A 24,197-nucleotide genomic window follows, 5' to 3' on the forward strand; every position below is an offset into this window, starting at 1 on the left:
TGTTTTTGTGTGTAAATGACTGCAATTATCCGGCAGAGAAAATTTAATATACTATTATAGTTGAAGTTAGTTAATTAAGTTGCGTAAATGAACTGCTAAATAATCCGCGCTTCCTATTGGCAGACTCGGTTTGAGGGAAATTGAAAAAGCCTGTTAACTAGAGAATAAAATACTTGCCCGTGCTTCAGCCCGATGAGACATAATTGTTTGCTTTTTCAGGGGGCGATATTGAAATACCTCCCCAGCATCATTAATGACATCCAGACTGTGTTTGATCCTGTGGAGCTCAGGTAACTCTCCGGAGAGTTTGCACAGCAGGAAATGATAATTGCCTGTCTCAGTGCAAATGATCATATTTACATCTGAGTAAAAGAGGCCTTATTCTCAGGTCTTGCTGCTGTAAAATTAGCCTGTCAAGTGTTTCTCCTCATTAGTCCTCAGCGACTGTCGTTACTAGATGTGAAATGTGAATAGCGTTAACATTGCCACAGCTGCTCATTTGGCTTTTTTTTTTTTTTTTTTTTCATTTATTCTCTTTTCAGCGTTCTCCTGGCAAAGTTCATTGAGAGCATTCCCGACTCTCAGCTCGTGCGACAGAAGCTGGGCTGCATGTGTAAAATGGTGGAGAGTGACCTTTTCAGGCAGCCAGGTAGAAGTCCTCGAGGCTCAAAAACCACATAATGACATTTCACACAAGATGAAAGAGAGAGAGGGAGAAAAATCTGCTCCGCATTACACTTACACACAAGTTTGTTGGGTCAGCTCCGTGAAACACGAAATGTGCCGTGTGACCCGTTGAGCGCCGGTTGTCTCTGTTCTCTGTCCCCAGATTGCCGTGACGTGCTTCTGCCACTTGTTACTGATCAGCTGAGCGGCCAGCTGGATGACCACTCTAGTAAACCAGACTACGAGGCCTGCGTCCAACTGCTCAGCACGGTGTTGGACAGCCTGGACCGCAAAGATGTGGTGAGTTACTCAACATTTGCCTTCAGACACACACAAGTTGAAGTGGTCACTACAACCAAATTGCAGAAGGAGATGTCTAAAACACTATGAAGGGTTGCTTCTTAGCATCCAGAAATGATCAAACAAAACTGTCTCAGAAGCCACAATTTTAAACCCCAGACAACAAAACAAGAATACGCCTCGAGTAGGAGAGAAGGGAGGAGAGGATGAGAATCGGAAGTAACTCATACTCGTAATGAATTCATACATTCACCTGGATAAAGCATATATGCAAAATACACTGCCTGGCTAAAAATAAAAAAAAAAAATGTCGCCACCTGGATTAAACTAGACACGCAGCTACGAGCCTCTTATTGAGTAATTACTGCGTGGGCGATTATCTTTCAGCTGGCAACTAGTTATTTAATTCCAACTGATGCCATGAGTAGCTTCCTCTTTCCTTGTATTATTATTGACTTTCTTTCTTTATTGGAAGCTATTTCCCAGGCATGAACATGAGACCAGAATGTGGCAAACCTGGGGCGCAACCAAAACGTATAGGAATGGTCGGCTGGAGATTGTCTGCACCTATTACATGAGTCACTTACGTTGGGGTACTTCTAGTGAGCTTTGTGTACAACTTGCGTACCCTGATTGAAGAGGAGTGAACTAACCGTAAGACTTGCTGCCAATAATCATCAGGCAATGTGGTTCCAAGCTCTAGCTCTCACGAGTCCTTGGGACCATTAATAGAATTGATAAGGCTGTAAGTGTTAGAAATTAGCCGCAATTGTTCAGGATCAAGAATCGGAATTTATGAATAAAATGCCTTGTCTGAAAAGTGGGCTTTAGGCAAGTCAAATTTCTGTGAGAGCTCAGACAATGATATAAAAGTCCCTGGTTGTAAAGGTCCTTAAATTCTTAAATTTAGATATCCCTTTGTCAAACCAAGTCTGAAAAGTCAAATCAGTGCAAGAGGACAGAAATAGGTGAAGGACTGGAGTCCTTTTGTGTGGCTGAGGAGTCAAGAAATAAATTCTGTATTGAAACCAAAATTTCTGCAGAACAAAAAAAAAAAGGAAGCTGCACTCCACCCTGTCGAAGGATCCAGGAGGGATGATATTTAAGAGCCCTCTCGTGTTATGAAATGAGTGCCTTCCGAGCATGAAACCCGTTTGATCAGTTAATATTGTGCTTGATAGGACCCGTTGTGCGCGTTGGACTAGGATCTTTGATAGGATCTTTATGTCAACATTTAAATGGGGAAGGGGCGTATAGCTGCCGCACGTAGGAGGATCTTTATCACTCTTAAGCAGGAGTGAAATGGAGGTCTGCGATAGGGTGAGAGGCAAGCCGCAGCTTCTCATTTCTTAAAGAGCTATGTAGAAAGACACATCCTGTGGTTGTGATAAAAAGATGTAGGTCTGTTTGAGAAGGGTCAAAGCATTGGTATTCATCAAGCAGAGAAAACGTCTAAGGAGACTGAAGCTACTGAAACTACTGAAATTGTGTTACGAATTGTCCAACGCATTATTAAAAAGCTGAAGGCGGTCCAATGAAATATTAGAGTGAGACCTTTTTTATGGTGGCAACGTTTTTTTTTTGGGCCAGACAGTTTATATAAATGACTTAAACTGAAAACCCTGATACCTACATTTGACCCATCTCGAAGAATCGGGAAAAAGAAAACGGGCACAGTACAACAAAAATCAGAAATGAGCAGTTGTGTCATTTGAATGAATAAGCCCTCTAATATCGGCATCACTCTGCAGCATGCCTGCGTAGCTGTGTTTGACTGAGACTGCTCTTTGTGTGCAGGGTCCAACCAGAGGGCACGTTCAGCTGATAATGGAGCGGCTCCTTCGCAGGGTTAATCGCACTGTCATCAGCATGGACAGATCGTCTCCTCTCATCGTAAGACTCTGTGTGAACAGCTGAATTGTGTCTTTGCCAACTGCGTTGTCTGCATTCGATTGTTCTATTAATAACACTGGCATTAACAATAGCTTAATACTGTCCGATATATAGACTGTGCGCTGTAAATGCATGTTTTGAGCGATATTTTACTGTGAAGTCACTGGGGTAATGGTGGTCTCTTCTGTGGCAGGGCCACTATCTAGCATGCATGACGGCCATCCTGAAGCAAATGGATGACATGCATTACGCCCACTACATCAGCACCTTCAAGACAAGACAGGATATCATTGTAAGTGTCTCAGTTCCTCCCCTGGTGGTTACAACTTGTCCCGAAACATCTCATCAATAACAGGCATTAAATCACCCAGGCCACTTACTGCTCCTTAAGAGAATATTGATTATAGACATTTCATGCAGTAGATTGGACTGACACGATGAGGATGTCAGGCTGCCTCCATTAAAGGTGTTGGAGCTTATGTGTGATGGACATGTAGCAGCGATGCTGTGGATTATTTAGTTTGGTTTTGGGGCTTTTCGATATTATTTATAGTATTTGTTTGAACAGACTGCATGCATAAACTGGCAGTAAAAACTTGATTATTTTCCTGTCCGAAGGACTTTCTCATGGAGACATTCATCATGTTTAAAGACCTCATGGGAAATGTCTTCCCCACTGACTGGATGGTCATGAACCTGGTGCAGATGCAGGTGTTCTTGAGGGCCATCAACCAGTACTCGAACGTCCTCAACATGTACTTTCTGGACCAGGCGCATTTTGAACTACAGGTGTGTTTTGTCCTCCTCTCTCCCTCAGTAGAGGTTACATTTTTTATTAAACACAGAATCAAAATCCAGCGTTATGAGAAGGTAATTATGCCATTAATATTTGAAAACCCTGCTTCCCTCGCAGCTGTGGAATAACTACTTTCATTTGACCGTGGCATTCCTCACTCACAAGGCACTGCAGTTGGAATCGTTCTCGCAAGAGAAACGAAATAAGATACTGAACAAGTGAGGTCATTTACAAATCATCAGAAATATTATTTAAATGGAGAGAACTTAATTTAACAGCTCCCTGATTTAAATTTGCCACAGATATGGAGACATGAGAAAGACTATTGGATTTGAGATGAGAGATATGTGGTACAACCTTGGTGAGTGTTTTACACCATCTGATAATTTTGCTGTTTGTGAAAAGATTTCTTTGGCTCCTGCCTGTAATGCAAAGGGAATAACAAGACAATATTTTTTATTGTCCAGTTTCACACCGTGCTGTTGTTTTATTTACAGCATTATTAGATTTGCCCTGTTGTTTGTTGAGAAATGAAGATGGGGCTTATTGCCTTCATACTGTAATATTTCGATGTGGTAACGTTTGTTGTCCCTCAGGCCCGCACAAAATGAAGTTCATACCAGGCATGGTTGGACCCATTCTTGAGGCCACACTTGTGCCTGAGCCGGAGCTGAGAAAAGCTACCATGCCCATCTTCTTTGATATGATGCAGTGTGAGCACAACTTCAATCCTGGACGCACATTTGAAACGGTAAAAAGCTGTCTCAGATTTTCAGCCCGTGGGATTTTTTTTTTTTTTAATTTAGATTCTGTTAAAGCTGAATAAAAATTGCATTTGTGTGATGGTCTGTATTAAAAATTCCCTCTTTATCTTTGCAGTTTGAAAACGAATTGATAACAAAATTGGATCAAGAGGTAGAAGGAGGCCGAGGGGATGAACAGTACAAAGTCCTGCTGGAGAAAACGTAAGGCCGAGGGGCAGATTAAAGAGAAAATATTTCCTTTATTCTTGTACATCACACCGATCATATATCATTGTCCTACTGAGAAAGCCTTTCTGATTGTGTTTTGATGAAGCCATAAAGGAGCCAGAACAATATGATGATCTGTTGGAATTAACTTCTAATCAATAGAAACCTATAAGGCGCACGCAGTAGGTCTAGAAATAAGGTGAGAGTACTCTATGAAAGATATTTATTTGTATTTGCAGATTGCTGGAGCACTGCAGACGCCACAGATACCTGTCCCAGTCAGGAGAGGAGCTGGCTCTGCTGCTAAGCAGCCTGCTAGAGAATCTTCTCGCGTACCGCACCATCACACACGATGAAAGCCCTGAGCACCGAATGAGCTGCACCGTCAATGTCCTGGTATGCTGTGTGTTTGTCAACCGAAGGGTTAATGCTGTTTGTGTCTGTATATAAAGCGATTACTTGTGCAAACTGCCTGAGAGAATGTGGAATATGTGGAATATGGATCTGAAATATTTTTTCCTGCAGAATTTCTACAAGGAAAAGAAGAGAGAGGACATTTACATCCGGTAAGTCAAATGGAGACATCGAGCATTTGGACCAATAGACTATCTGTGTCTTAACTGCTGCGCTCTTGTAAACAGGTACTTGTACAAGCTGAGAGATTTGCACTTGGACTGTGAGAACTACACAGAGGCGGCCTACACCTTGCTACTACATGCTGAGTTACTGGAGGTCTGTGACACATCCACGTCTTTTTTGTGTGTCTCAGAGTGTGAAAAGAATTTTTATGTCTGACCTGCTTAACCTTTGCTTAATTCCTCTAAGTGTTCACCTGTGCTGATGTATCATACTCACTTCCCTAGTGGTCTGACAAAGCTTGTGCACCTCATCTGATACCTCGTGACGGGGACCATGTGTGGACCCAACAGGAGCTGAAAGAGAGGCTCTTCCAAGAGATCATATGTTACTTGGACAAGGGCAAGGTGATTATTAACTGCTCCGCATGTGAGCGGCCGTCCTACCGTACAGCATGGATTACTCTGAAGTATTACACAGCATTGTAAAACTCATGAGGAAGTTGCATAAAAGCACACACCAGCCACAGAACTGTGTCTCGTAATAGTACTTGTAGTACGTGTCACTGGTTGCTACAGCTCAACTGTTGACCCACACAGTTGTGAGTTGTGGGGGAGGGGGGGGTATGAGAGCCAGTTGGCACATCTTGGGTGTGTTCTTGTGTTTGCACGTTCTTTAATGACTAAGTGATGCACGTCTTCTCAGATGTGGGAGAAGGCCATTGAACTGGGCAAACAGCTGGCCAAGATGCACGAGAGCCACATGTTTGATTTCATGGAGCTGAGCCAGCTGCTGGTAAGAGGACGCACGCATCGTAATTCAGGCTCCAGGCAGTCATCACTAAAACCTCAGAAAAAGTTTCACAAAATGATCTAAGCTGAAGCAAATACAGATTTATTGTTAGTGCCTACTAATTGAAATAATATTCTGAAATGGGAGCAATTGTGTGTCAGGCTGTTTAAGGCTACCAATGGCTGAACACACAGAGATAATTGTGTGGTAACCCAACTCAGCTGCACGCTGATCATGTGCTGGTACTGCAGAGATTTATTAAGTAAATCTATTCATCAAGTCTCTGGGCACTAGTCGTTTAGTGAACTTGTGCTCCATAAATATTAATTCATAATATTAATTATTGTTAAGGTAAATCAGTGGTTTTATTATATGTATAGGTTCATTTTGCAACTGCTAACAAACTCATTTCCACACTCTTTTTGTACTGCAGCAGTAGCATATTCTTTGTCCTCTGTTACAGAAAAAACAAGCCCAGTTCTATCAAAACATAATGCATGCAATGCGGCCACAGCCAGAGTACTTTGCTGTTGGATATTATGGCCTTGGATTTCCTTCTTTCCTCAGGGTAAGAAAATTATTACCTATCTCAATAAACAGAAACTTGGAGAAACCCTATTGTGTGTGTTCTTATACGATGAGCTGTCGTTTTATAACATATTCTTGGGCCAATGTGTAATAATACTGATAATGGTTATTGGCTTTTTGATGACACAAGAGAGTGTCAGCATGAACACAGTCTCGTCAGGGCATTACTCATGCACACGTCTCATATGTTATGGAAAATAAGCTCTTAATTCTGGCTTTTCATTGAATTATATTTGAACAGGGATTTATGCTATAACTGATTTATGGAGCACTATGAAATTTTCTGCTGCAGAACAAAATGTTCATCTACCGAGGCAAAGAGTACGAGTGGCTCGAAGACTTCAGCTTAAAGTTGCTATCCCAGTTTCCAAATGCAGTCCGCATGACCAGCACAGCGCCCCCTGGAGACGACATCAGCAACTCCTCTGGACAGCGTATCCTTTTAACGATGAGCTACACAAACACAGCTCATTAGCCAAGATCTTTAGCCAGGCTCACACATCCCTCATGGAAAGACAATGAGATAGCAACTATGCTTCTGTGTGTGTGTGTCTAAATGATTCCAAAACTGATACTCCACTAGTCTACAGCTGTACTTTGTGTTAATGACTAATCAGCAATTGTTAGCAAATTGAAGACCATTGAGAATATATGATACAATATACATGCATAATACAGTTAGTCATTGATTTAGGCCAAAGGGGTAAACAAGGTTAGCATTAGCATGTTAGAATAGTTTTTGTGAGCATGCTTATGTCAGCATTTAGCTAAATCTACCACTGCCCCTAAATACACCCCCACAAAAGAGGGAGCTACTTTTATTTGACAATTACAGATTTTAAGAAATGTGGTTCACTGTCTTCTTCTCCACAGTGCTCCTGGCCGTATCCTTAACTGAACTTAACAGACATCCAGTGCTTTACTGTCAAGCCTGTTCTCACTGTGCCACACCAGTTTAAAGACAAGGGGGTTCCAGAGCAGATATTAAAGTGTGTAACAGAACACTTAAAGGCTGATTTATCTTCTTGTGAATATCCTGGGATTTATAGTTCTCTGGGCAAAGCGCTAACTCAGTGCTGTCCTTTCCTGTTCTCTTGTAGCTATTACAGAACCAATGAAGTGGATCAGTTCCAGTATTCTAGGCCCTTCAGGAAAGGTGAAAAGGACCCAGACAATGAATTTGCAGTAAGCACCTTTTGAATCTACTTTGAAACAATGAACTCATGTGTGTACTCACACACTCATAAATTAAATAAAACATGTAAGATTTCAGAGACAGACATGACAACACCACTCTTTAATATGTTATTGCTGTTTATTCTGCCCTGCAGACCATGTGGATTGAGAGATCAACTTACATTACTGCCTATCGCTTCCCAGGGATACTCAAATGGTTTGAAGTCAAATCTGTGTCAGTGGTAAGGAGCAGCTATGACACGTGTTTCTTCTCTCTTCACGGTTTCTGTTGCTCGAAATCTTCCTCAAATACACATAATTCACCATGTAATTCTCGTCCACTTGGCAGGAGGAGATCAGTCCGTTGGCGAACGCCATTGAAACCATGGAGCTGGCCAACGAGAAGCTGAGTAACCTCGTGCAGCAACAAGCCTGTGACCGCTCACTGTCCATCAACCCGCTGTCCATGATGCTCAGTGGCATCGTTGACCCTGCCGTCATGGGTGGCTTCTCCAACTATGAGAAGGTTTGACTTTTTAATTTAATGTGACAGCTCTCTGTAGAGTGCACTTTTTTTAAAAAATAGACAAGAACATCATCTTATTCAGAGGCTTGGAGTAATTATGAAAGAAATACAGTGCAGGCTGTTCTGTGAGGATAAATGCTAACATTAAGATGATAGCATGCTCTCATTACATCGGGTTTAAGTATAATTCAAGTATAATGTTTCTAAATTGGCCCTCATACCTCGATGTAGGCGTGCAATCATTTGCTTAATAAAATCAATTATTCGGTTGCCACAGGTCTGTATACTATATATTAAACAGGGCATCCATCAGAAGCTTTTTTTCTAATGTTGACTAATCAGAACCAGAACTTTTTTATATTATTCTTACTATAACCAGCAATAACAACCATCGTTCAATTAAACCTTTAAGTGTCTGCTGAAGTTCTGCCTGAGTAGGGCTGTTAGCATGGCCACAGTGAAACTTCTGGAGTCGATTACATTTGTACAGTACATACTAGACTAGTCTTTAAATCCATTATTCAGGAGTACAGAGCAGCACAAATAGTTTCACTGTGCCTCTCCTGGCAGTCTACCTTGTATTTGTTACATCTTAGCTGTCTGCTGAATCAGGCTCAGGTTGACAGTTCACACTTCTAAAGTAATTGTTTTGGAAACAATATGCAGCCATAATGCAGCCGCACGGTGACAAACTACACTAATAATAGATGAATTGTATGACTGCAGAAAATAAATGGCTGAATTTGTAAATTATTTTTTTCATTGACTGCCTGGTCTCTAGCCTCTTAAAAGCTGCAAACGTGTATTCACGAGGAAACCACCGTGGTGTGAGCTGCGTTGTGCTTTGTTGTGTTGCGGAAACCCGTCCGCTGTTGTTTCCTAATATATTTCAAGTGACCCTCCTTAAAAAATGCCCAGTTTTCATGCTATTTTCTTCCTGCACAGGCGTTCTTCACAGACACCTACATCCAGCAGCACCCAGATGACCACGAACGCATTGAGGTCCTTAAACAACTCATTGCCCTGCAGGTAAATCCTTCAACCGTCGTTTTTCCGTTGACACTGGCTTCAAGCGGAGCACGTTTTGTAACACTTAAGTGCTCGTCCGCCCCTCCAGATCCCTCTCCTGGCAGATGGAATTCGTATCCACGGGGAGAAGACGACGGAGCAGCTGAAGCCCTTACACAACCGTCTGGTTACTTGCTTCCAAGACCTTCGGGAGAAAGTGGAGAAGCATTATGGCGTCATAACCTTGGTATGTTGCCAACTGCAAACTCAATTTAATGTAAGAGAGTGCCAACTTAAGCTATTGGCCCTCTTGCCTTCCTATCAAACGCTTCTCATTCAAAGTGGAGTGTACATTATATTAGCACAGGAGCATAAATCTTCCTTTAGCCAGTGTACTGCGACCTGTGTTTTGCTTGTCATTGTGCTGTTCCCCTGCCAAGATCCCCCGATGATGCTTAATCCCATTTGTGTGTCCCAGCCCTGCTCTCTCACCGAGAAGAAGAAAAGTCGCGTGGGCTCGGTGGTGATGCCCTACATCCTGTCCTCCACCCTGCGCCGCATGTCCACTGTCTCAACCCTCTCCAACGCCTCCTCAGGCCTTTCAAGCGGCTCTGCCTCCTCAGATGGACCCTCCTGCCTTTCCTCCCAAGAGTCAGTCTATATTTACACCCTGTTTGATTTTGAGTTCACTGTAGACAAACGCTGATGTTTGTTTTTTTTCTTTGTACTAAAAACTCAGTACAGTTTGTGCATCTGATTGTGCTTCTTCTTTCCTCTGCTTGTGGTCATTCACAAACAGTTCCTTATTGTCCCACCCCAGTGATCGCAGGGCCTCCATTCTGTCCCGCTCGGAGGAGGACAACAGGATCGCTAGAAAGAACAGGAAAGAGTGGAGTGTGAGCAAATCACAGGTCCTACTGGAGAGGCAGACGGATTCAGACGAGGTAAGTCCTTATGTGCAACAACTGTTATATCTTGTATATATGTTCCGCTGTATTTACTTCTGTGTAATGCGCACAGCGCTTTAACTCAGGGGATCTTATAATCAGCTCACAAGAACATATCATTCACCACACAAAGTTTTTGTTATTCAGCTGTGGGTTGCAAACAGCTCTGTTGTGCATAACTGTTTCACATTGAACCCTGTATGTTTGTTTTCCACCTCATTTCCAGACTCCTCCAGAGAAGCAGCAGAGACCCAAGAGTTTACAATTAGGAGACCGACGGCTTACCCTGTCCCTGTTCCAGGGAGTTTCATCCCAGCTCAGTCTGTCTAACCCTCTCAGCCCGCTACCTGGCTCTCCACACACGCCGCACACGCCTCGCAGCTCCAGTAAGTAGCAAATAAACTCTCTGACAGTCACCGCGCCGCATGTCATCATTTTATTTTGTCTTAGAAATGTGCCTGGCATACAGAAAAAGGATTCTCGCTAACCTTGTGTAAGCACACTCTGGTCTATAGCCCTAATCAGGTCACACAAACAGACACACACATATATCCACAGATGCACGCGGTGTGAAAGGCTTTTATTTCTCCTCTCCCGTGGCAGGTTATTCATCACTCCTCAGTGACAATGACGCCAATACCATTGACACCCCAGGGACTCCCCCACCCATGCCTCCAAAGAAACACCCACACGAGATTGACAACCCCGGGTTCTCCTCAGAGGTACATTTGCTCAGAGAATATCGCACCCCCTCACAAATGCATATTTAATGGAATGTAAACGCTAAAATATTCTGTTTTTATTTTCATTTGAAGTCCTTACATGGAACTCTCTTCTCTCTTACCCCAAAGTTCACTCCCCCGCTGCCAATGAAAATTGAGAGCAAGCCTCCTCCACCTCCTCCAAAAACACGGAAGTCAATGTTCCCTACGTACGAGCATCCACCTCAGTGAGGCTGCACCAGCGCACAGCCCTGAAAGTTTTTACTAATTCTCTGGTGATGGAAACCACAATACCAGATGTGAAACTGTGGAAATGTCACGCTTGGGCTACAGATTTTACATCTTCTCATGCAAGATTCTCAGTGGGGAAAAAAGTCTTTCTGCTAAAAGTCATAAAAGTCACGTATAAGTCCAAGCAGTCCTTTTGTTCTCAACTTTTAACTGTTGTTTTGTCGTTAAAATGCAAGAAAGGATTTGTGTGGGGTTACTGTAATAAGAGGGTACTACTGTGCGGAAATAGCTTGTCATTTTTGGGTAGGTTTTGGGTCCAGTCTTCAGAGTGCTTTTTAAAAGGTAATAGAACTATTTTCTAGAAGAAGAGACACAGTAGTTTATTTTTTTTATTTATTTTTTTTTTTCAATCACTCGCAGGGAAAAGGAAAGACCAATGTTGCAATGTAATATTTTTTTTGTTTTTTGTACCTTGAGTGACACTGGATGACTCATTTCCCCTGTAGCTGTTTACTGACATTCCATATCTGAACAGGATAAAGCTGCATTACACATATGTGGCACTTGATCAAGAGCAGGGAATACAATGTACAGAATGTAACTGTTAGTTTGATAAGTAGCTAATTCTTGTCTGATCAAACAAATAATCGAAAAAACCACAATGTTTCAGAGACACTGGATGGCATTTTTGAATGTGGTGCAGATTGTGCGTTTGTATTGATCTTTATGATGAACTGAATAGTGTAACTGATGCTTCCGAGTTATAGCACATCATGTTGATGGCAGTGTTCAGTGGAATTCAGTTTTTCTTTGAAGGACTTAGTTTGACAATTTGGAAATGTACTCTTGTTTACGTCCATCGTTGCTGAGAGACAATACAATAATCATGCAGCTTAACCCAGGTTAGTTTAGCATATAATCTGGAAAAGGATGAAACGAGTAGCCTGGCACTCGGCTTTGAGGGAACACAATCCACCTACCAGTACCTCCGGAGTTCAATTAATACGTTCCAGCCTGTTAGTTTAACCTTTACAAAACAGCTATTTGTGATTTTGGAAGCACTAAAGTGAGATAATTACCGCTCCGGGCCAAGAAATAGTCTGTCACATTACTCCCTGTAATATCTCTAATTGTTTTTATACCATTGTAAACAAATGAGATGTGACATTTTAATTAGAGGTGCTGGAAGACAGATTCTGTTACCCTTACGCAGTGCACAGCTAGCATTTTATAATATTTATGCTAAGCTAAACCGCCTGTTCCCAGCTCTCTCCGTGTTTTCCAGTATTTCAGACTGGTCCTTTAAAGAACCCTAAACACTGCACGGTACATGCATGAGTGGCCGTGAAGCTCACTTCAGTTTGATATTTCAGGTGTTGGTAGATTTTCTATTTTTATCAATTCATTATTGAAATTTAAATTATTGCTATTCATTCATAGTTTTGCACACCGAGCGTGTACAGAGATGGTTTATTTTTAATGCAGTGTAATCTGACTATATTGTCAAGGTACTCCTTCATTGTGCGCTGTCTCAAGTTTATAAAGGAAGCAGTGCAACGTATGTGCCTTCAGAATGCTAAATCTATGCATGTTAGGTGTTTTGAAAATGAAATTGATGATAATTTAGTTGAATTTTTGTATTGTGTCACAAGGCATTAATTTCTTTGTACAGTACATATTTCATAATAAGCATCAAAGGACTTTTATACAAACAATGCCTCAAGAGATATACTGTATGATGATTTTACCTTTTTTTTATGAACAAACTGTTGACTGAACAAAAATAAAGACTTCCTGAAAGGCCAGAGATGACATTGATTATTTCATAGAAAGGCATCTTTCTCCAGCTCTCCTGTCAACGTGGAGAATACAGATTACTCTATGTGCCCCCACTGGAAACACACACACACACTCCCTTGGATTCTGCTGATTGAACTGAGTGGAAAATTACACATTCAAGCTCAAAACATCCAACAAGCTCGTGATTTATATAATTCGCACAGTTTGATTAGATGTAGGTAAATTATGCAGTTACGGCTCCGCGCTGGAGCCGTGGGGTCATTATCCGCGGAGGCCGTATACAGGGAGGAGTATATAAGATGTTTATTGGAGTGGTGATGGGGGGGCTGCTCTTGCTAATCTAGCTTGTTAATGGCCTGTTCCTTCCTGTCAGATAGTGAGGTACAGGATATCACTCTTCCTGCACGTCTCAGGAGAAATAAACGTTTGAAGTGATCTTCACTCATGCAAAGAGAGCAGCGTCGGAGCTGCCAGCTTTAGCTTTATGCTCAGGAACATCTCCATGGAAACGATCTCGATGCTTTAACATGTTTACAACATGAATCCAAACACCTTTCTTGTCATTTATACTGCAGACTATAAGCCGGTGACACATTTATCTCCAGGTTTGAGTTGTTCTACGGTTTGAGGTAGTATAGTTTCCATTGCTTGCACTGAGTAATCATTCGAAAGCAGTTTGAAGCACTTTTCAAGGTGGGGCGTAACTACACAGCCTGTAGTACATTTCCTCAAGTGAAGCGCTCAAGTACAATTCAGAGAAGCTTGAACTTCACTCGATTATCTGTCTTTACGTTGATGCTGCAGTGCATTTCGGAGTAAGATGTTGCACTGTTCACTTTGTTACACTTGACAGCAGATACAGAAAAATAATAAACTTTAAAAGATTAAAGCAGCACTACGTTGAAGAGGACTATACATCAAAAAGCATTTCCCGTCCGGACATCTCACTGTGCTGTCAGGGCTCACATTTAAAAGTGCAAGAATTCATTTATTTATTTATTTTTTATTTCATTGCAGCTTTGTGGCCACAATTATAACATCTCACTGTCACCTTTGAATTGTTACCTCTCAGAGAACTCTGTCCACTTAATTTACACATTTTATTCATATTTTTACAATATTAGATTTTATTTCACTTTGTTTTATGTCTGTCTTTTTATATGATGTCAAAACACCAAAATAAATGTACACAGATTTATGTAGCAGAAGTTTTCTCCCCCCCCCATACATGATTAATTACCCAACACTGTTAGATACAGCAAGGCGTGTTTCCACTGGACAAAACTGGCTCCAGTTCGACCAACTGTTTCAGTAACATACTGCCGACTTTCTGTTGATTCATTACAGACTATTTATTTATTGCTTCTTTTTTTTGTTTTTATTTTGTTTAACTTCTTCTAGGGTCGACTTTCATTAAGAATCAAGTGTAAAGACAGAAAACAACGTACCATTGTGTGTGCTGCTATCACGCAGGTCAGTTTTTGTCACGCCGAGCTGTTTTCGTCGCTGTCAAACTGAACCCAGCTCCCTCCGTCAGAGAGAGAAAACTCTGGCCCGGGTACGACTTAACTCTCCCGCATCAAAGAAAAGGATGCCCTTTCTTACTTTGTCCATTTAACTGCTGGAGGGACCCCAAGCTTCTCTGTGTAGTGGGATTAGCTGCACTTGTGTCTCCGCTTTGAACTTCACTAGGTGGTGCCAGAGGGCGTGAACTAATGTAGAACTGCAAAGAGAGAGAGAGACAGAAAACTATTTACTTAGGGTAGCACACTTTTCAGGAACACCCAGCTTCGCAGTCACAGGCACAGCTACAGATACACACAGTCACACCTGAGACGGCCCTGCTGAGGACCAACAAACAGATAGACTAGAGGAGAGGAGATTAGGAGTGCTTTTCCTCATCAGGTTTAGATTTTCTCCTTCCAACAGTGCAGTAGTTTGTACTGGCAACCTTCCAGTTACAGGCAGGCTACTGAAGTCTCCATGTGCAGCTTAAACTATCTGACTGAGGTAAAACCTTAGAAAACCTCCAAAGAAAAAAAGAATCAGGTAGTGCGTACCTTGTTGTTTTATTAATACGCTCTGTCCTCTCACTACAGTCGCATGTATTTTTTAACATTTTTAGATGGGCACAAGTTACATCGTGTCCAGGCAGCCACGCTTGGGGATCTGTTTTACAGGCCGGGCTATTATTTGTCCTACTGAAATATTAATATTCATGGTTCACTCTGATGAGCTTGTGATTTTAGTGGCGAGCTGGTCACCTGCCTGCTGCGTGCATCACTTGAACACCTCGCTGCTCCAAGAGCTGAAGCACGTTATTGATGGAAGAAATTGCAATTAATGGTAATGTACTAAGGCAGTAGGCGTTACTGAAATTGTCAGCACAAAAGATAAAAAGAAAAAGTTACTGCAAAGTTTTAAATAAGTTCAGACAATGACCAATTGATTTCTGCACAAAGACCTCCAGCGCAAAGAAAATTGACTTTCCAGTTTTTAACTTTCGCATGAGTGCTGAATTCGGCCTTTTGTTCAAACACCTTCAGACAAGATAAACACAGATTCTCATTCAGTCAGATTTTAAAGTCGTGCCTTCGCGAAAATCTTTTTCACCACGGAAGAGTGCCGTGTCAGTGGGTGTGATGATGTGATGATGTGAGGTAAGAATGAGGGCACAATATCGTTCCCATTTTCAGCGCTATCTGGGGAGAGGGAGGGAGAGGATGAAGGTGGTGCATCTGGTTGATCATGATCTGAGAGCGCGGCCGCTTTGGGGCAGTGGACGCTGCTGGTGCCGGCTTTCATGTGGCGGAGATGCGTGGCCGGGTCAAAACGAGCTGGAGATGAGAACCACTGGCAGCACATCAGTGGGGGGCGACTTCATAAACCTGGCCGGGGTTTTGCATCTGCCCGTAAGACTGCGTGAAACACCACAAGTATGCTTGAGGAGGGCAGCCTGTGTGCGCGTGTGTGTGTGTAGCAGTGACAGTGGAAATTGTGCGTGGACCAGTTTGATGCTGTAGCAGAATGCGAGATAGCTGATGTCACACATGATGAAGTGAAGAAGCTGAGGATAGACTGTGGCACCACGGCGTAGGACTTGGTCAGCTGGACGTCTGGTCATTCAGAAGTAGCGGACCAGCTGGTGAGTCACACTGACCACTGACATAGCCGTGGTAATAGTCTCACTGGGACCGCGCTGCTGCTTCTACTCCAGAGTTCCACGGGCTCATCAGAAAGATAAAGACATTAAAGAAGACAGCCAATCTGGTGAGTAAATTTTATGAGAGCTGCTATATACCTCGGCGTAACACTCAGCAGTCTCAGTGGGGCCCTGTATCCTTTTATTTTAGGCCGCATCCAGAGAGATGACAAGATGACAGAAAATGATGCACGGACACTCAAAGCCGCACAGTTCTTCATTTGTGCCACAGAGCGGTATCAGTGACAGCTGGAAAAGATTCACACATTTAGTCTTACATAAAATGCATCTAAATGGGCTCAGTTAAAATGTATTACGGTCAAAAATAAAAGTGAAATCTGAAATGTAGGAGGTCACAGAATGTGCAAAGAATATGAAGCTGAGATAAGAGGGTTAGAGTAATTAGGGTGAGAAATATCTTCCATTTTTACCTCAAAGGAAGATCCCGTGGTTCAGATGAGGTTTTTCATCACTGCTTGGTATCCTACTGAGGGTTTCTGCTTACATTATCTTTGCCCGCTTGTCATCACAATATGTCGTCTGACTCAATAGCTTTGGCTGCAGCTGTAGAGTCCTTTGTCTCGTATTGTTTATCCAAGCACTAATCCTTGCCTGGAGGATCCACACGGCAAGGTGAAATCTTTGGATTTATGTCTTGCGATTTATGCATACGAATTATGTATGATTTGCATCAGTTTTGACCACAGGTAGTGGCGGTGGCGACATTTGCACTGACTCGAGGAGGGCAGGATGTGCACCCATTATGGATATTTAGTAACTTTACTGTGACTAACAGTAAAGACTGACACAGACCGCAACACCATGCAAATGTAAATGCAAATGGTTATTCCAGCACAGTCACATATTTATATACCCACAAACACATTTTATCTGATGAGAAAGGCAAATCACCTATAAATCACCTTGTGCTTGTGCTGTGTCACTGTAGTTTTTGCTGTAGAGAACAGTATAACTATATAGACTTTTAACACAATTACATGTCAGTCCTATTCAGATTTCTTGTTTACTTTTGCCACTGTCCAACGAGACAGCTTGAGATTAATTTCATAAGCAGTTAGGCGTACCCAGGTCCACGGTCTAACTTTTCTTCATAATTAACACCTTAACTTAATCCTGATTTATTACTGTAATAAATACATAATGTTATAAAAAGTAAAGCAAAGATACATTTTATGGAGAGGTTCTTTTTTTTTTTTTTTTGCACAAAAAGCTCTCATTTAATACCAAACCAACGCTGCTAAAGTTCTGCCTAAGAACCTTAACATTAAAACAAAAACGCTGTTGTTTCTCAAATCAATTATTGCATCTACTTCCCTATTCCATGCAAAACCAAAGAGAAACAAAGGCCACGTGTGTGTACGCATAGGAAGACTTCATGGACGGGCGCTCGCGGAAAGGTTTTGTTACAGCAAACAGAAAGATGTAGACATTAACATGCAGTTACAAAGCATGACAGGTATCGGTTTGTCTTCTCGTGAAGCTTTTCATTGGCAAACAGACAGAAGCGTGTTGTGTGCGTTGGTGGGTGGGTGTTCCTGGTCATTAAAACAGTGGCACTGTTTGAAGAATGGTTCCTCTTTCCGTGTCCCAAGCACCACCAACAACTACGAGCTTTAAGTCGGGTTTCTAAGAAAAAGAGTTCATAGTAGAGAAATGAAGAGGCTGGATTGCTGCGTCTTGAGCTGCTGCACTTTGCTGATGTTGATGTAAGTGGCGAAAAAAGTGAGTAAATAAATAAATAAAAACATCTGTAATTGCTAGGGGGCTGAATCCTGGCCTAGGTGACATAAGGAAAGGTACGTAAAACTTAAAATCATCAATCAGCCTAACATGCATGTCTTTGCACAGCGGGACGAAGCTGAGCACCACGCGAAAACCCACACAGGCACAGGGAGAACATGCAAACCCCACACGGAAAGCCCCGAGCTGGATTTGAACCCAGATACCCCCCGCTACTTGCTGTGGGGTGACAGTGTTAATCTCTGTTCCGTAAAAAAGTATCATTTCTTGCGTAATAGGACTTTGAGGGGACCACGGGGGAAATGTATTGCTGATAACCTGCCAGCTTACACCACTTCAGGCAGATCATATTAATTCAACCTACACCTTTTGAAGATGGGATCAGGCCAATACTAAGGTGTTTTGATGGGAGGCGGGACCTTAGGCTCAGTGCTGACTCTGCCTGCTGAAGGTATCAGCTGCAGGTCAGTGCCTCAGTTGATAGCGGTTAGACTGATAACTAGTTCACTGGCTGCTTTGCTAACACAAGAGAAAAACAAACTGGAAAATACAAACAAAGCAATTTTCCAGCACTTTGTTCTGCAAATGAAAAATTTTCCATGATGCAAACACCCACAAGGCTTCAGTGTCACCCAATTTTCTGACTCATGAGCAGCTCAAAGTTTGAATTCACATTGATCCACTTAGATCCCTGCAAATAGCCACTCTCCTCACTGCGAGCTACGAACACACACCGGCTGTTTCAGCATGTTTGAGACCAGAGTTTTAAATCTGAGCTTTGCATTTAGTTTATTTTGATGAATTCAAAATGATGAATTAAACTCTTTAATGAAAAAATATTTGCCCTTCTGAACACTGGAAAGTTTTATACCTAATTCTCTGTGTCAACAGAAAATAGTGGATTTCATTATGATGCTGAAGCATCTTATTTTTCCATAGACATAAATGGTATATCTCACATGGGATATGTGCTTTAAATGCCATTATGTTCTGTCAGACCAGATATCACAAGGCAGTAAAAGATAGCAGCAAACTCTGGACCCAGATTGAGATTGAGATAACAGTCTCCTCCCTGATTTATCTGTTAAAATGTTTTATTGCACACATTTAAAAAAACAAAAACAAACAAAAAAAACATGATAAACTGATACATGCGCATCATAGAAAAAAAGGCACCTTAATAAAAAATACATTTTTTTCACTATATACATTTTACATACAGTTGCAGCAAAACTGTCATAATAATAAATCGGATCATGAAAATCTTGGTGTTTACAGTAGCTGGGATCTGATACAATATATCATGGAAGACCACCAGTTGTACATTTATGTTTGTCCAGGGTAAGATTTGAGGTAATATTTTATGAGTCTACCAGTACTCCCAGTGTATTCTAGTTATATTGCACCATTTGTCACCCACATACTACTTTTCATTTAAATCAAAAGACAGCTTTATGCTCAAAATAAAAAGCATGTGTGCAGCTTGTGGCTTACACGGGGTATCCATATCGAGGGTCATATTGGAGGGAAGCGGTTTTGTCCCCTGCAGTTGTCAGCCCGTTACTCTCGCCTGTGTAGATGGGGCCTGAATCACCGTCTCTGGGCAGCTGGTTCCTCACGGAGCTGTACTGCACCCCGGGGTGGGTGCGGTATCCCATCACTGAGCGGAAGCTGGACTGTCTGCTGTTGGGTCTGCTCTCTGGAGCCTGGGCGTCCTCCCTGCGGATACAACGTGATCAGTCAGGCGTTCCTCTGAACCGACATTATTTCACCGACGCTTACGAGCAGCGTCCAGCGCTGGAGCAATACCTTATTTCATTTTGGATCTCTTTCTCATAGCGCCGCTTATGGCACAGACAGATCAGGAGCCAGATGAGGAACAGGAGGAGGAGGAGCAGCAGCAGGCCACCTATCACCCCCCCAACTATGACACCCACTTTATTGGTGGCTGCAAAAGAGGACACGGTGTTTGAAGATCAGACAAGTGCAACTCTTCCTCCTTACGGTCATTAAATCCAGCTTCTACAACGGGCTTATGTGTGATTTTGCATTAGAGACTGACACAAATACAGAAGCAAAATAAAAGGGTGCCTTCAGGGTATAAGGGTGTTCAGAGTGCTTAAGAGTAAAATTAGAAGATGATATCATAGACTTACGGTTGTATGCGTGGAGTGCATATCTGCACTGTTCTTTGCCGACAGCATTTTTTACCTCACACATATAACTTCCAATGTTGCTGTCTGTGTGGTTCCTTATCAAAAGCTCCCCACTCTGTGAGTCTAGATGAAAGAAGGGAACATTCAGTACAGACGTACGGCAAAACCTATACCAATACATCAACGTGAATGTGTGCATCTTTAAAAGGGAAGCCTTTTTATGTTTAGTTGCCCACCTTGGGTTGCGGTGGCTGGCATAGGATCTCTCTCTCTGCTCCAAACATAACTGAGAGGATTGGATCCCTGAGAGGATTTGCAGCGGAGGGAGACTGTGCCACCCTTTTCCTCGCTACCTTCAACCCAGCACTTTGGCCGTGACGGAGGAACTAGTGAGAGAAAATAAATAATGGGAAACGAACTGTTTTAACACAATGACTTAATCCACTACCGCAGGCTTAAATGTGTGAGAGGTAAACACCACTGTATGGATATGGAGATAAGGTGAGGTCATCAACTGAGAGAGGACGTGACGTTTACATTCCATGCGAATGAGATAAGAGCAACATTGAAAAGAATAAGAAGTAGTCTGAGAAAAAGAACAGGAAAAACTGGTCAAAGGGAATTCCTCCTCACCCATCACCACCAGAGTGACTTTTCTCATGTCAACACCCGGCAACTTCTTGACTTTGCACTGGTAGGTGGCCGTGTCTGAGGCCCTCAGATTAGAGATGGAGATGGAGGCGTCTCCCTGCTTTGGGTCTGCTATGAAGTTAAGCCTTTTGGAGAGGCTGGCGTCGCCGTAGTGGTGCGTCTTGCCCCCCGAATGTGATAAGATCTGCGATGCAAAGTTTGCATTAAGTGGCACATCCTTAAAGCAGGTTCTTCCACTATCAGAGCCCACAGGTATTGCAAAACATAACTCTGTAGTCAGTCATCCTTTTAAACTGGTTCCCTATTATCATTCCTCTCTATCATTAAACATAAGGAACGTACCAGTGTGTCTTTCTGTGTCATGTCAGGGTTGACGTTGGACCACTCAATGTCCAGCTCCCCGGTGTCTTCGGGGCTGGGTGTGTAGGTGCATCCCAGGATGACGTCCTCCACCTGGGCCTTTTGAATCGTGTTTGGCCCCGAGGATGTTATCTGCATCGCCTCTGTCACGTACAATTTCACAAAATGTTTGTTTTTGTCAGATTTGTCTCATTAGCAATTCATACTTTTACTTCCATCCAATATTCATAATCATTTACCCAGGCCGAGAAACAAAAAGGAAAAAAGGGACTAATTTTACTCTCAAATGCATTCATATTTTTCACACTTAATGGCATTCAAGCTCTGGGCCTAGGCTCACATGCAGTCTCAGGGTGGAGTAGGAGTGCTGATGTGAGACTAATTGGCCTCTTAAGTCAAAGCGAAGATTTGAGGGTTCAGAGCTGGAATAACAGTGAAAGTGGTATTTTTCAAAAAACGAGTTACATATTAATTTAAAACTCTGGGAGCCTGTTAATCATGAGAAATGCATTGTTAAACGACAAGGATTACAGAGTGGATGAGCAAACATGTAGAATGCACTTAACAAGGAGCGGGCTGACTCACTATTTATGGCCGTGACTTTGATTAACCCCGATAGCTTGACGTGAATGAAAGCAACTCATCGTCTATAACACATTCGGACGGATCCAGGTTATTTATCTCGGTGATGCTCAACTCATAGAAAAAAGGTCTTAACACCATTTTCCCATTCAGATGTCAAATCTTCACTAAATATGTAAAAGGTCGAAGAATCAAATCAGCCCCCCTTTTAACAAAACTCGTCCTTAAATCCACTGTAACGCTCTGAAAGTGCCTTAACGCCGCTGCAACGAAACAAAGTGTGTCAGAACGTTCAAAGCATGTAAAGAGCAGATGTGGCGAGAGTGTCGGAAAATTAGCTCAAATTAGCCAATCAAATGTTTACACTGTGGAACCCTCCCCCCTGAGGGCAAAACACTGTGATCTAAGCAAGAGGCAGCAAAGCTAACTTGCCAGTGAGATCTCTAGGTAAGCAGGTTACAAAGAAACTGCAAATATTCAAATCTCGTTGACTCACACATTGGGCTCACATAACACGTCCCTCTCCATGTGGAACTTAAAGAATCAATCAAGCCTCTTAACACCAACTGTTGGTCTAATGAGGTGGTGCAATGTGAGGATTTAGCGGCTTAGAGGAATCATGTTATATATACTGTTGGCTTTATGCATGCGTTTCATTTAAATTTGCCTCCGTTGTTCATACATTAGAAGAGACAGCTTGGACGGAGGCCAAAGACTAATTCCTCCCACAGGGACAATGAAGTCTCTCAGGGTCATACTTTAAACATCCACATAGCAGCCTGACCCAAGCAAAAGAGGTAGGAATGCTATGCACGATACCTGTCTGCCACCCACATTATATGTACACGGTTCACAGAATGTCAGCAATTCACCAATCAGATCATTGGCTAAGCTAAGAGTACATGACAATGGAGGGACTATTGTTTGAATCACAGACCAGGTTTAAAAAAAAAAAAAAAAAACCTGTCCTGTTTGATCAATAATTCAGTCTCTGCTTTCCATGTTTTCAATTTTTACTGTTAAATATTCAACAGGCAGGTCGAGCTGATCAAAAACCCAAAACAGACACTTTACAGCTAAAAGTCAAACTCACCTGTCTTCAGCTGAATTGCTATCAGCAACAGCACAGCCACCTTGAGCCTCATGTTTGTAAATGTGGGCTTCATTATAACCCTGCGAGAAAATGCATCACATTAACAAGGAGAAAATACTGAGAGAATATTGTTTCAGTCTGGTGTTTCCCCCCCAAATGATTGTATTTTGCCTCTAATTTGCCTCTAAAGTGAACAGCTTTCTACTCCGTGGTGGTCCTCCAGCTCCCTGATACAGATGTTTATATCGCGCCCCAGAACTGAGGAATTACTGCATTCGTTTTCTCTTTCTACAGAGCAAGTGAGGCCAAGAGTGAATTAAAAATTTCAAAGGACAAACTGTGTCTGTCGATACAAGACACCGAGGAAATCAATCTCTGTTGTCAGTCAAATCATAGATTGGAAAATATAACAGATCTGACTTACCCTGAACTGAAGAAATTATCCAAAGTAAAAGTAAGTCCTTCGAGCCACAGTGTCAGTACCGGTGTAGCTTGCTTATTGTGATCTCAGGTGAAACTCAGCAGCAGTAACTATGGCCACACCCTCTCTGTCCATAGTACATCTACTGGCCACTCCCAGAGCTAGAAAACATGTCAGACCTGCCAAATTCCTTTATAGATTACAGGAGGTGTGTTTGTTGTATTAAAACGGTGTTAAATTCATTTTTTCTAATTATTAATTCATCTTTTTCGAAATGTTACATATTAAAAATAATAACAGAGTTTTGAGTGTACTTTCTTATGCCAGACTTGTGCAACAGCTGATGATTAATGATTACGTGTGTTGAGCAGTTCAGAAATGTTGCAGCGCTGCTTTTTTTGTCTAGGTACATTTCTATCACCTGTCAGTCTACTATAAAGGATATCACAACGCCCTATGTGAAACTTCCGCTGTGTAAGAAGGTGTCCGTAGTGTCTGCGATTTGGCTGTTGTGCAGCTGATTCCTCAAAATATACATATTTTTTTAAATCAGATTTGATGTGTTGTCTGTGTGCTGTTCAGGGTAACAAGACAGCAATGTCATTTCTTTTCCTTTGAACATGTGCAACTATTTTTCTATCCCTGACGTTACACACCCTCCGAACACACCCATGGGTGTGTGAACAAAAAGACACAGAAAAGGCATAGTATGTTGATGTGCAGCAAAGTGACAGAGTCGCAAAAGTGCAGCAAGGCACCCGTCACTTCTGCCTGGGCTCCAAGTGAGGTCAGATGATTAAACTAAATAGACAAACTAAATAGTTTGACTTCCTTATCGCCTATAAATGATTTACTAAACGTAAGAGTTAAGCTAAAAGTTAAACAGTTCCAGAGGAGTGATCACTGTGGTTTATATGACCTATTTTACCATTTTAAAAATGTGTCTGAAGATTCAGAAATTAAAGGAAATACTTTTTCC

At 42.1% G+C, this 24,197-nt stretch overlaps 2 protein-coding genes across 3 annotated transcripts in view; one reads left to right on the forward strand and one right to left on the reverse strand.

The window, feature by feature from the left end:
• The window catches only part of dock5 (dedicator of cytokinesis 5), a 29,779-nt gene extending 16,782 nt beyond the window's left edge, over positions 1–12,997 (forward strand). Inside the window, exons 24-51 of one of the 2 annotated variants that reach the window (XM_047592219.1) lie at positions 220–290; positions 543–649; positions 830–966; positions 2,764–2,859; positions 3,053–3,151; positions 3,478–3,648; positions 3,773–3,873; positions 3,958–4,016; positions 4,252–4,406; positions 4,535–4,620; positions 4,866–5,022; positions 5,152–5,192; positions 5,268–5,358; positions 5,490–5,609; positions 5,908–5,997; positions 6,458–6,562; positions 6,875–7,016; positions 7,490–7,571; positions 7,683–7,767; positions 7,914–8,000; positions 8,108–8,284; positions 9,230–9,313; positions 9,402–9,539; positions 9,771–9,943; positions 10,092–10,236; positions 10,466–10,625; positions 10,843–10,961; positions 11,091–12,997. In XM_047592219.1, the coding sequence (XP_047448175.1) occupies positions 220–290; positions 543–649; positions 830–966; positions 2,764–2,859; positions 3,053–3,151; positions 3,478–3,648; positions 3,773–3,873; positions 3,958–4,016; positions 4,252–4,406; positions 4,535–4,620; positions 4,866–5,022; positions 5,152–5,192; positions 5,268–5,358; positions 5,490–5,609; positions 5,908–5,997; positions 6,458–6,562; positions 6,875–7,016; positions 7,490–7,571; positions 7,683–7,767; positions 7,914–8,000; positions 8,108–8,284; positions 9,230–9,313; positions 9,402–9,539; positions 9,771–9,943; positions 10,092–10,236; positions 10,466–10,625; positions 10,843–10,961; positions 11,091–11,192 (3,180 nt within the window). In that variant the 3' untranslated portion in view covers positions 11,193–12,997. The remainder of the gene's footprint in view (positions 1–219; positions 291–542; positions 650–829; positions 967–2,763; positions 2,860–3,052; positions 3,152–3,477; positions 3,649–3,772; positions 3,874–3,957; positions 4,017–4,251; positions 4,407–4,534; positions 4,621–4,865; positions 5,023–5,151; positions 5,193–5,267; positions 5,359–5,489; positions 5,610–5,907; positions 5,998–6,457; positions 6,563–6,874; positions 7,017–7,489; positions 7,572–7,682; positions 7,768–7,913; positions 8,001–8,107; positions 8,285–9,229; positions 9,314–9,401; positions 9,540–9,770; positions 9,944–10,091; positions 10,237–10,465; positions 10,626–10,842; positions 10,962–11,090) is intronic. The other variant, XM_047592220.1, reaches the window with a different exon arrangement.
• Positions 12,998–19,031: 6,034 nt separating this feature from the next.
• Positions 19,032–23,325, reverse strand: vsig8b (V-set and immunoglobulin domain containing 8b). The gene is made up of 8 exons (XM_047590945.1): positions 23,222–23,325; positions 22,798–22,877; positions 21,105–21,265; positions 20,745–20,946; positions 20,348–20,497; positions 20,112–20,234; positions 19,765–19,903; positions 19,032–19,674 (listed from the first exon to the last, which is right to left on the reverse strand). The coding sequence occupies exons 2-8, from the start codon at positions 22,868–22,870 to the stop codon at positions 19,446–19,448; spliced, it is 1,077 nt and encodes a 358-aa protein (XP_047446901.1). The 5' UTR covers positions 22,871–22,877; positions 23,222–23,325; the 3' UTR covers positions 19,032–19,445.
• Positions 23,326–24,197: the final 872 nt, after the last annotated feature.

Source organism: Mugil cephalus, chromosome 8, assembly GCF_022458985.1.
Source record: "Mugil cephalus isolate CIBA_MC_2020 chromosome 8, CIBA_Mcephalus_1.1, whole genome shotgun sequence".
Lineage (NCBI taxonomy): Eukaryota > Metazoa > Chordata > Actinopteri > Mugiliformes > Mugilidae > Mugil > Mugil cephalus.